This window comes from Coregonus lavaretus, assembly GCF_964263955.1.
Source record: "Coregonus lavaretus genome assembly, chromosome: 34".
Lineage (NCBI taxonomy): Eukaryota > Metazoa > Chordata > Actinopteri > Salmoniformes > Salmonidae > Coregonus > Coregonus lavaretus.
Genome location: NC_140021.1, coordinates 5,940,463 through 5,953,464, shown reverse-complemented (window position 1 = coordinate 5,953,464; position 13,002 = coordinate 5,940,463). Strand labels below are relative to the sequence as shown.

The window sequence follows — 13,002 nt, the reverse complement described above, 5'->3', positions numbered from 1 at the left end:
CTTACAGTCATGCGTGACTCCTCTTACCTATCACCAGGATATTATACATTATAATTTTTCATATTAAAAAGTATTTCCTCTTTATGAGAAGAGGTGGCTCAATCTCATCACTTCTTTAGAGGAATAATAATTGTATAATAAAAAGTGATAACTGTAACAAAAAGTCTATTTTCCTCCATTCTCTTACCTGGACAGGCTATCGTGAGACACCATAGAGTCTTGGCTCTTCAGACAGGCACAGCTCTGCCTCTCAGCCTTGTGAGGGATGCAGTCCTGGCACGTCTCCTCCTCGGTTATCTCCAGGCCCGACTCAATGGACGCCGCCTTGCACATCTGCTTGCGGTAGTACACGTGGATGCTCTCCCGGGAAGGCTTGTTCCCCTGGAATGTTACGACCAAGAATGCCTGTTAGAATGGTTTGGTCCTAGTCCCACTTCATTTTATTAAATAGGATGTAATAACAATGTAATAACATTGGGAATAGGTAATTCCAATGATATTACTATGCTATTGGTAGAAATAGATAATACCAATGCTATTACTATGGTTTTACTACAGTATGGCATGGTAAGTAATTATGCAACTAAATGGTTTTGTTGCTAGGCAGATATACTTTCACAAAGCTGGATCCCCATTCTCATCCATCATTGGACGATTCACCTGGAGTATCAGGTAGTACACCTTGTAATACGATCACAAAATACATGTTTTAAAGACTCTAAATCCCCTGGCCATGACGTTACCTTTTTGACCTCGTGTGTGAGCATGCAGCGCTCGATGCGCAGCACGGTGGAGATGTCCAGGTGTTCCTGACACATGGAGTTGATCCAGGCTGTGACGCTGTCCAACATGGCCAGGAACAACACCCAGGAGAACTTGACGATGTTGAAGACTCGCTTCAGGACGTTGTCTGGGAACAGGGAGTAAGACAACACGTTGTCTTTTAACAGCCAAGTCCACATCAGTCTTTATTCATTGAGACTTATAACTGTAACTTCCTTGATGCAGAGGGCCATGTGGGTTGGGTTGGGTTTTGAATCAGGGGGTCGAGGAACCCAACCTACTAGGAAGTAAACTAAAATTACATTTCCAATTCCACGTCCTGAAATGGACTTTAAATGAAATAGACCCCAACCCTGGTTTGAACTGCACCTACCTGGTCCATCTGTTTTCTTCTCCTCTCTGTTCTCCTGGTCCTCCTCTTCGATAACAACATGAACTGCTGGATGGAAAATATATTGAAAATGGAATGAGTCAATGGAATCATACAAAATTATAAAATGCTATGAAGATACAAAACTGTAACGCAAAAGTACCCTTCCAAACAATGACATCCCATTGTTTGAAAGGGTACTTTTTGTTGTTGCAGAACAAGTTGCCCACTAGGCACAGTTGTCAATTCAACGTTTATTCCACGTTGGTTCCGTGTCATTTCATTGAAATGACATGGAAACAACGTTGATTCAACCAGTGTGTGCCCAGTGGGTGTTCTCTATCTACATAGCCATTCCAAGACATTATTGTCCTCTCCCAGACCTCATGTAAAACTATTTGGCTGAACTGAGAGACCATACTGTATTCCAACCAGGTCCACAGTCAGTCCAGCCGTCATATGGGATGAATTGACCATGTCTAATCCAACATGGCGTCATATACTTCAGACCAAGGAATGCCTTGGCCCTGCATGTAGCTGTAGCTGGGCTGTGGGGAGGAGGGAGGGAGGGAGGGAGGAGGGGGGAGGACGGGGGGAGGAGGGGGGACTTGGCGGGATTGTGGACTAGACACAGCATGGCTTCCAATAGGGCTGCAACAAATTGTTAAGTAGGCGCTCTTGAACAAAAAAAGGGCACAACATACCCATTCATGACTAGTCTAGGGCCTATACCACACCATCACGGAGGCTGAGAGAAAACCTGATGAGGTGAAACATACTGTAACACAACAAGTGCAGCGTGGACGGATGGCAGTGAGACGAGGGTAAACATTGGGAGGTGGGGGCCCGTTTCCCAGAAGAACTGCTAGCATATTAAATCTCCTACAATGGGTGGGAATTGTCTGGTTTAGCCAAACTGAATGCTGCAATCACCATTGTTTCACATTTACACAGTGCTCAGTCTGGTTACACCAGGTTATTTACACAGTGTTCAGTCGGGTTACACCAGGCTATTTACACAGTGCTCAGTCTGGTTACACCAGGTTATTTACACAGTGCTCAGTCTGGTTACACCAGGTTATTTACACAGTGCTCAGTCTGGTTACACCAGGTTATTTACACAGTGTTCAGTCGGGTTACACCAGGCTATTTACACAGTGTTCAGTCAGGTTACACCAGGCTATTTACACAGTGTTCAGTCGGGTTACACCAGGCTATTTACACAGTGTTCAGTCAGGTTACACCAGAAATGGAGGCGACTGAAAAGCTATTATTTTCATCTGCTTTGGATGAGAACTTGGGTCCTCCTGCTGCACTTCATACCTTCCCTCAGGTCCTCTTTCCTTGGCTTGCTGCTGCTCCCTTCAGTGTATTTCTTCCAGAAGCTGCATTTCTCCTTGCTGTGCTCCTTCATGGCCGTCTTGGAGTCGGTCATCCAGGCGTGGTACACAAACTGTAGGGATAGGACGGTAACAAACTGGTGGACTAGTGATCAAACACAAAGCATGTTTGGCTGTTTAATTGGGACATTTACCGCACCTTTAAGATATTTGATTTTAGCGAGTCAGGTTCATGTTGACAGACTTGCCATTGGTGTGCAAGTGTTTTATCGAAAGTCTAGCAATGTGGCTCAAATTTAGTTCACGCACTCAAAACCGAAGAGTTGAGTTGAGTGTGGGAAATGTGTTAGAATTAGGCAGCCAAAGACAATATACCCTAGTCAACCAACCAGTAAGTCACAGGTAAAAGCAAAAGCCATTGACAAAGTACACGATACAGAGGCGACCAGTTTCAGGGGGTGTTTTGATCCAGTGAAATGGGATGTGTTTATGTAAATGGAACAAAAAAGGGATTTACAATGGAAAAAGCGCCCCTCAAGATAAACACAACCCACCATTCCTAGTTTGAGACCAGGGTTGTGGTAGATTCCATTTCAGTTCAGTACATTTCAGTTTACTTCCTGAAATTGACCCAACTGAAATGTTATTGATCCCAACACTGTTTAAGACACAGACCAAACTCCACAGAGAATTACCCTGGAAGAAAAGCCACCCACCACCACACATGCACATCTCTCTCCCAAAGCACACACAGGGAGGAGATCCACTCTAGAAACAGAAGAGCAACACAGTTCACTGAATTTCCACTGCATGCATCATCAGCGGCCGCCATTTTGTCATGACGCGGGCCGTGGTATTTGAACAGAACTTTATTGACATCGTGGTCATGTTTTGGAGTGAGAGGGGAAAATGCATATAACGTAGTGAGAAAGTGGCTTGGACTGGAGTGGTCAACGGGGAGAGCATACACACAGCATACAAAAGTGAAATGCAAGATAGAGACCTAGTAGTGAGAGTACCTTGGCTGCCCTCATTAAATACTGCAGAGCAGTTTTGGGCAGCTTAATGATAGACTTTGGTAAAGCCAGCAAGGCAGAGGCAAACTTTCGGATTGCTCTCTATAAAGGGAGGACAAAGCAGGGGTGAGAGTTAGAAGAACATAACATTTGTCAGAAATAAAGGCCAAACAAACAGGACTCACGACAAAGTATGTTAGCAGTTAGTACTTGGTTAAGAAGAGAGAAAACTGTTAAGTGCGGAGAGAATTAAACAACATTTGGGAATTAGACTTGTTACTCGTCTGTGATAAGAACAATCACACATTAGAAATCGGTTCTAACAGAAATAGAAGCAAGCAGTCCCGTTTAAATAATTGATAAAGAAAAAAAAAATTCACATAAAAAACAATTAAACTGCTGTTGCTGGACAAAAATGGATATTTTCACATTGCAGGACAGTGGTAAAGGGATTACCTCCTGCGTTGGAGAGTACCTGAAATGCAGACTTCTTGGGCTGCTCTTCCACCTCTTTATCCTCCTCCTCCTCCTCTTCTTCACTGTCCGTCTCAAACAGGTAATAGTTACCACTTCTCACCACTGAGAGAGGAGTGAAAGACAAGGTTAAAGGTTACCCACTTACACAAGTCCACTTGTGTATTACACTGTACCAGAGTATGTGAGCGGAGCGGAGCGGAGCGGAGTGTGGAGCGTTCCCAATTTGGCTGGAGGGCGGAGCGAGATTCCCAAAGGCTGGAGCGTCGGCCTTCTAGCCCACATGTCCGGCCCAGCATGCATTTGTAGGCTACTTGTGTGCTGCTATAGCCCCTTGCTTTAGCTACTGTCATGGAGTTCACTAAATATTTGAATAAAGAAACTGATAAAACAGACAGGTGCAAAATCAATGTGACTTACAAAGATGAGGACCAAGAGCAAGAGAGGGAGTGTGGTGATGTAGTGTTCACAACTAAATAATCATTGTGGAATCTGAAAAGACACATATCCTGAAAGCATGATGGTGTACTTACTATGTGCACATGCTAACAGAAAGGAAGGAGGTGGGTAGCTATCTAAGTGTGTCATTGTAGCAAAGTATTTATAAACTAAAAATCTGATCTCTTAAAAATGTCCTTAATTTCTGTTCTATTATCTATACTATAGGCCATAATTGATTTTGGCTCAATAGGCCTGGCATATTCCCACTTTCAAGGAGCTTTCCCTTTATGCTTTCAAGGAGCTTTCCCAAATACTTATTTCCCTCATTAAAATGCAAATCAATTTATAACATTTTTGACATGCGTTTTTCTGGATTTTGTTGTTGTTATTCTGTCTCTCACTATTCAAATAAACCTACCATTAAAATTATAGACTGATCATTTCTTTGTCAGTGGGCAAACGTACAAAATCAGCAGGGGATCAAATACTTTTTTCCCTCACTGTATATGTGCAATTTATAGACTATAATGACTTAAAACAACAAAATGTTGTTTAAATGCTAAATGCTTTATGTCCCTACCAGCCTAGTGTCACACTTGCAAATGCTTCACAATGTATTTATTTGTAGCCTTGAAATAATATAAATAAAATAGCCTAAATAATTCATTTTAGTTCCTTCTTAGGCTCCTGACCTATTTAGAGTGTTTATATGCTGTTTAATACGACATGTAGCCTATTTGAAATTATGAGCGCTTCATACATTCACCTTTTCATGTTTATTAAAATACTATTAATTCAAATCATATGGTTTGGTTTCAAAACTTCAAAACCAAATGGTAGGTCCAGGTAGTTACAAAAATACAGTCGTGGTCAAAAGTTTTGAGAATGACACAAATACTAATTTTCACAAAGTCTGCTGCCTCAGTTTTGATGATGGCAATTTGCATATACTCCATAATGTCATGAAGAGTGATCAGATGAATTGCAATTAATTGCAAAGTCCCTCTTTGCCATGAAAATGAACTTAATACCAAAAAAACATTTCCACTGCATTTCAGCCCTGGCACAAAAGGACCAGCTGCCATCATGTCAGTGATTCTCTCGTTAACACAGGTGAGAGTGTTGACGAGGACAAGGCTGGAGATCACTCTGTCATGCTGATTGAGTTAGAATAACAGACTGGAAGCTTTAAAAGGAGGGTGGTTCTTGAAATCATTGTTCTTCCTCTGTTAACCATGGTTACCTGCAAGGAAACACGTGCCGTCATCATTGCTTTGCACAAAAAGGGCTTCACAGGCAAGGATATTGCTGCTAGTAAGATTGCACCTAAATCAACCATTTATCGGATCATCAAGAACTTCAAGGAGAGAGGTTCAATTGTTGTGAAGAAGGCGTCAGGGTGCCCAAGAAAGTCCAGCAAGCGCCAGGACCGTCTCCTAAAGTTGATTCATCTGCGGGATTGGGGTACCACCAGTGCAGAGCTTGCTCAGGAATGGCAGCAGGCAGGTGTGAGTGCATCTGCACGCACAGTGAGGCGAAGACTGTTGGAGGATGACCTGGTGTCAAGAAGGGCAGCAAAGAAGCCACTTCTCTCCAGGAAAAACATCAGGGACAGACTGATATTCTGCAAAAGGGACAGGGATTGGACTGCTGAGGACTGGGGTAAAGTCATTTTCTCTGATGAATCCCCTTTCCGATTGTTTGGGGCATCCATCCGGAAAACACCTCGTCTGGAGAAGACAAGGTGAGCGCTACCATCAGTCCACAAATCATGCCAACAGTAAAGCATCCTGAGACCATTCATGTGTGGGGTTGCTTCTCAGCCAAGGGAGTGGGCTCACTCACAATGTTGCCTAAGAACACAGCCATGAATAAAGAATGGTACCAACACATCCTCCGAGAGCAACTTCTCCCAACCATCCAAGAACAGTTTGGTGACGACCAAGGCCTTTTCCAGCATGATGGAGCACCTTCCCATAAGGTAAAAGTGATAACTAAGTGGCTCGGGGAACAAAACATCGACATTTTGGGTCCATGGCCAGGAAACTCCCCAGACCTTAATCCCATTGAGAACTTGTGGTCGATCCTCAAGAGGCGGGTGGACAAACAAAAACCCACAAATTCGGACAAACTCCAAGCATTGATTATGCAAGAATGGGCTGCCATCAGTCAGGATGTGGCCCAGAAGTTAATTGACAGCATGCCAGGGCGGATTGCAGAGGTCTTGAAAAAGAAGGGTCAACACTGCAAATATTGACTCTTTGCATAAACTTAATGTAATTGTCAATAAAAGCCTTTGACACTTATGGAATGCTTGTAATTATACTTCAGTATACCATAATAACATCTGACAAAAATATCTCATAACACTGAAGCAGCGAACTATGTGAAGACAAATATTTGTGTCATTCTCAAAACTTTTGACCACGACTGTAGATGGGTGTTGGTTAAATTGTGATTTTAATTAATGGAGCAATATTCGGAGCGGCAGTTTTTTTTTCCTGTGAGCGCGTAGCGGATTTTAGCGGAGCGGTATGAAAAGGATGTGTAGCACTGGAGCGTTCACCACTCCATGAGTGATGAACGGGAATCAGCGATGAACGGGAATGAGCGATGAACAGGATTTCCGCTCAACACCGCTCACTTACTCTGCACCACTGGCAGCTTGGGGCACCTTAAATGGGGAGGAAGGGCTCATAGTAATGGCTGGAATGGAATAAATGGAATGCTATTTAAACATCAAGCACATGGTTTCTTTGTGTTTGATACCATTCCATTCATTTCATTCCAGTCATTTTATGAGCCGTCCTCCCCTCACCAGCCTCCTGTGGTACATACATTTATTCATGTAATGACAAACTCAAATAAGATATGGTATTCATCTTGAGTGTCAAAAAAACAAATTCATGTCTAACTTGTTTACATGTACAGTAACGACAGCCACATGCAATACACACTATCTGTGGAATATTAAAAGCTGAATTGCTTCAAATATCACATAGAAAGGTTGAAGGTCACTCACTGGATGCATGGTCAACCCACGGTCTCCACCACCGCTTCTTTTTCTTCTCCCTGATCCTCTCTTTGTCTGCCTTTTCTTTATCTGAAAAAACAACTATTTCTGTAGCTTACAATTACTTGATCAAATCAAATCAAATTGTATTTGTCAAAATGCTTACTTACAAGCCCTTAACCAACAATAAAGTTCATGAAATAGAGTTAAGAAAATATTTACTAAATAAACTAAAGTCAAAAATAAAATTATTGATAATATTAATAAAAACTATTAATAATAATTAAATAAAAAGTAACACAATAAAATAACAATAACAAGGCTATATACAGGGGGTACCGGTACCGAGTCAATGTGCGGGGGTACAGGTTAGTCGAGGTAATTTGTACATGTACAGTTGAAGTCGGAAGTTTACATGCACTTAGGTTGGAGTCATTAAAACTAGTTTTTCAACCACTCCACAAATTTCTTGTTAACAAACTATAGTTTTGGCAAGTCGGTTAGGACATCTACTTTGTGCATGACACAAGTAATTTTTCTAACAATTGTTTACAGACAGATTATTTCACTTATAATTCACTGTATCACAATTCCAATGGGTCAGAAGTTTACATACACTAAGTTGACTGTGCCTTTAAACAGCTTGGAAAATTCCAAAAAATTATGTCATGGCTTTAGAAGCTTCTGATAGGCTAATTGACATCATTTGAGTCAATTGGAGGTGTACCTGTGGATGTATTTCAAGGCCTACCTTCAAACTCAGTGCCTCTTTGCTTGACATCATGGGAAAATCAAAAGAAATCAGCCAAGACCTCAGAAAAAAAAAAAACTGTAGACCTCTACAAGTCTGGTACATCCTTGGGAGCAATTTCCAAACGCCTGAAGGTACCATGTTCATCTGTACAAACAATAGCACGCAAGTATAAACACCATGGGACCACGCAGCCGTCATACCGCTCAGGAAGGAGACGCGTTCTGTCTCCTAGAGATGAATGTACTTTGGTGCGAAAAGTGCAAATCAATCCCAGAACAACAGCAAAGGACCTTGTGAAGATGCTGGAGGAAACAGGTACAAAAGTATCTATGTCCACAGTAAAACGAGGCCTATATCGACATAACCTGAAAGGCCGCTCAGCAAGGAAGAAGCCACTGCTCAAAAACTGCCATAAAAAAGCCAGAATACGGTTTGCAACTGCACATGGGGACAAAGATCGTACTTTTTGGAGAAATGTCCTCTGGTCTGATGAAACAAAAATAGAACTGTTTGGCCATAATGACCATCGTTATGTTTGGAGGAAAAAGGGGAAGGCTTGCAAGCCGAAGAACACCATCCCAACCGTGAAGCACGGGGGTGGCAGCATCATGCTGTGGGGGTGCTTTGCTGCAGGAGGGACTGGTGCACTTCACAAAATAGATGGCATCATGAGGAAGGAAAATTATGTGGACATATTGAAGCAACATCTCAAGACATCAGTCACGAAGTTAAAGCTTGGTCACAAATTGGTCTTCCAAATGGACAATGACCCAAAGCATACTTCCAAAGTTGTGGCAAAATGGCTTAAGGACAACAAAGTCAAGGTATTGGAGTGGCCATCACAAAACCCTGACCTCAATCCTATAGAAAATGTGGGGGCAGAACTGAAAAAGCATGTGCGAGCAAGGACAAACCTGACTCAGTTGCACCAGCTCTGTCAGGAGGAATGGGCCAAAGTTCACCCAACTTATTGTGGGAAGTTTGTGGAAGGCTACCCGAAATGTTTGACCCAAGTTAAACAATTTAAAGGCAATGCTACCAAATACTAATTGAGTGTATGTAAAGTTATGACCCACTGGGAATGTGATGAAAGAAATAAAAGCTGAAATAAATTATTCTCTCTACTATTATTCTGACATTTCACATTCTTAAAATAAAGTGGTGATCCTAACTGACCTAAGACAGGGAATTTTTACTAGGATTAAATGTCAGGAATTGTGAAAAACTGAGTTTAAATGTATTTTGCTAAGGTGTATGTATACTTCCGACTTCAACTGTAGGTAGGCGTAAAGTGACTATGCATAGATAATAAACAGCGAGTAACAGCTGGGGGGGGGGGGGGGGGGGTCAATGTAAATAGTCCGGGTGGCCATTTGATTAAATGTTCAGCAGTCTTATGGCTTGGGAGTAGAAGCTGTTAAGGAGCCTTTTGGACCTAGACTTGATGCTCCGGTACCGCCTGCCGTGCGGTAGCAGAGAGAACAGTCTATGACTTGGGTAACTGGAGTCTTAGACAATTTTTAGGGCCTTCCTCTGACACCGCCTAGTATATAGGTCCTGGATGGCAGGAAGCTTGGCCCCAGTGATGTAATGGGCCATACTACCCTCTATAGCGCCTTACGGTCAGATGCCAAGCAGTTGCCATACCAGGCGGTGATGCAACCGGTCAGGATGCTCTCGATGGTGCAGCTATATAACTTTTTGGAGGATCTGGGGACCCATGCCAAAACTTTTCAGTCTCCTGAGGGGGGAAAAGTGTTGTCGTGCCCTCTTCACGACTGTCTTGGTGTGTTTGGACCATGATAGTTTGTTGGTGATGTGGACACCAAAGGAACTTGAAACTCTCGACCCGCTCCACTACAGCCCTATCGATGTTAATGGTGGCCTGTCCGGCCCTCCTTTTCCTGTAGTCCACGATCAGCTCCTTTCTCTTGCTGACATTGAGGGAGAGGTTGTTGTCCTGGCACCACACTGCCAGGTCTCTGACCTCCTCCCTATAGGCTGTCTCATCGTTGTCGGTGATCAGGCCCACCACTGTTGTGTCGTCAGCAAACATAATGATGGTGTTGGAGTTGTGCTTGGCCATGCAGTTGTGGGTGAACAGGGAGTACATGATGGTTTGAATGGACAGTGTATATTATGTAATTGTTGTGATATGTCAAACAGACTTATCGTTAAATCAGCAAAACTTTATAGGCCTACATGGGTTGGCAGGACACACAATATCATTCAATCAATCATGGCTTTTAGTTCCTCAAGGCCCAGAAGCCCCACCTTCATCCTCCTCGTCCTCGGTGAAGCCGTGGCCTGCGTCTCCGCTCTCCTGCGCTAAGCTCAAAATCCTCTCCTTCCCCCTCTTGAACTTCTGCTGCCGACTCTTGATGCGGTCCATTCTGATTGGACACAGAGATAGAAACAACCACTAATGACCAATAGGCTCTGACCACTGTGTATAATTGACAATGAATTTGTACTTTGGGCTTGCGGTGAAATCTCCTCCACGCAAGAAGTGGGTGGGGCAGTAATAGGGGCTAGTGTCTGGCTTGGAGTTGGTGTGTGGATGTGTTCAGACTGGTATCCGGTAGAGAGAGAGAGAGAGAGAGAGAGAGAAAGAGAGAGAATGAGAGAGAGAGAGAGAGAGAGAGAGAGAGAGAGAGAGAGAGAGAGAGAGAGAGAGAGAGAGAGAGAGAGAGAATGAGAGAGAGAGAGAATGAGAGAGAGAGAGAGAGAGAGAGAGAGAGAGAGAGAGAGAGAGAGAGAGAGAGACAGAGAGAGTGAGAGACAGAGAGAGTGAGAGAAGAGAGAGAGAGAGACACAGAGAGACAGAGTGAGAGAGAGACAGATAGAGAGAGAGACAGAGACAGTGACAGATAGAGAGAGAGAGAGAGAGAGAGAGAGAGAGAGAGAGAGAGAGAGAGAGAGACCGATAGACAGAGAGAGAGAGAGAGAGAGAGAGAGAGAGAGAGAGAGAGAGAGAGAGAGAGAGAGAGAGAGAGAGAGAGAGAGAGAGAGAGAGACACAGAGAGACAGAGAGAGTGAGAGAGAGACAGATAGAGAGAGAGACAGAGACAGATAGAGAGAGAGAGAGAGAGAGAGAGAGAGAGAGAGAGAGAGAGAGAGAGAGAGAGAGAGAGAGAGAGAGAGAGAGAGAGAGAAGAGAGAGAGAGAGAGAGAGAGAGAGAGAGAGAGAGAGAGAGAGAGAGAGTACAATGTACTGAGCAAATGTCAAATTGTCTTTTTACCAATTACCCTACGACAGACCACGTACTCACCCTGCACACCCTAATTGACAAACAAACAAAACAAAACAAAGGAAAGTCTTCTCATGCTTTGTTGATTTCAAAAAAGCTTTTGACTCAATTTGGCATGAGGGTCTGCTATACAAATTGATGGAAAGTGGGGTTGGGGAAAAACATACGACATTATGAAATCCATGAACACAAACACAAATGTGCGGTAAAATTGGCAAAAAACACACACATTTCTTCCACAGGGCCGTGGGGTGATACAGGGATACAGTTTAAGCCCCAACCTCTTCAACATATATATCAACGAATTGGCGAGGGCACTAGAACAGTCTGCAGCACCCGGCCTCACCCTACTAGAATCTGAAGTCAAATGTCTACTGTTTGCTGATGATCTGGTGCTTCTGTCACCAACCAAGGAGGGCCTACAGCAGCACCTAGATCTTCTGCAAGGATTCTGTCAGACCTGGGCCCTGACTAAATCTCAGTAAGACAAAAATAATGGTGTTCCAAAAAAAGGTCCAGTTGCCAGGACCACAAATACAAATTCCATCTAGACACCTTTGTCCTAGAGCACACATAAAACTATACATACCTCGGCCTAAACATCAGCGCCACAGGTAACTTCCACAAAGCTGTGAACGATCTGAGAGACAAGGCAAGAAGGGCTTCTATGCCATCAAAGGGAACATAACATTTGACATACCAATTACGTAAAATACTTGAATCAGTTATAGAACCCATTGCCCTTTATGGTTGTGAGGTCTGGGGTCCGCTCACCAACCAATAATTCACAAAATTGGACAAACACCGAATTGAGACTCTGCATGCAGAATTCTGCAAAAATATCCTCTGTGTACAACAAAACACCAAATAATGCATGCAGAACAGAATTAGGCCAATACCCGCTAATGATCAAAATCCAGAAAAGAGCCGTTAAATTCTATAACCACTTAAAAGGAAGCGATTCCCAAAACTTCCATAACAAAGCCATCACCTACAGAGAGATGAACTTGGAGAAGAGTCCTCTAAGTAAACTGGTCCTGGGGCTCTGGTCACAAACACAAAGAGACCCCACAGAGCCCCAGGACAGCAATACAATTAGACCCAACCAAATCATGAGACAACAGAAAGATAATTACTTGACACATTGGAAGAATTAACTAAAAAACAGAGCAAACTAGAATGCTATTTGGCCCTAAACAGAGAGTACATACCTGACCACTGTGACTGACCAAAACTTAAGGAAAGCTTTGACTATGTACAAACTCAGTGAGCATAGCCTTGCTATTGAGAAAGGCCGCCGTAGGCAGACCTGGCTCTCAAGAGAGACAGGCTATGTGCACACTGCCCACAAAATGAGGTGGAAACTGAGCTGCACTTCCTAACCTCCTGCCAAATGTATGACCATATTAGAGACATATATTTCCCTCAGATTACAGAGATCACAAAGAATTCGAAACAAACCCAATTTTGATAAACTCCCTTATCTACTGGGTGAAAAACCACAGTGTGCTATCTCAGCAGCAAGATTTGTGACCTGTTGCCACAAGAAAAGGGCAAACC

At 43.2% G+C, this 13,002-nt stretch overlaps 1 protein-coding gene across 1 annotated transcript in view; it reads right to left on the bottom strand.

Moving 5' to 3' along the window:
- Positions 1 to 13,002, bottom strand: part of LOC311109253 (piezo-type mechanosensitive ion channel component 2-like) — a gene marked incomplete at its 5' end in the record, with an annotated part of 193,925 nt that overhangs the window by 17,493 nt on the left and 163,430 nt on the right. The window contains 8 exons of the mRNA XM_084152091.1: positions 188 to 381; positions 744 to 910; positions 1,157 to 1,222; positions 2,477 to 2,606; positions 3,513 to 3,611; positions 3,985 to 4,088; positions 7,447 to 7,527; positions 10,466 to 10,584. Coding sequence (XP_084008217.1) covers positions 188 to 381; positions 744 to 910; positions 1,157 to 1,222; positions 2,477 to 2,606; positions 3,513 to 3,611; positions 3,985 to 4,088; positions 7,447 to 7,527; positions 10,466 to 10,584 — 960 coding nt within the window. The remainder of the gene's footprint in view (positions 1 to 187; positions 382 to 743; positions 911 to 1,156; positions 1,223 to 2,476; positions 2,607 to 3,512; positions 3,612 to 3,984; positions 4,089 to 7,446; positions 7,528 to 10,465; positions 10,585 to 13,002) is intronic.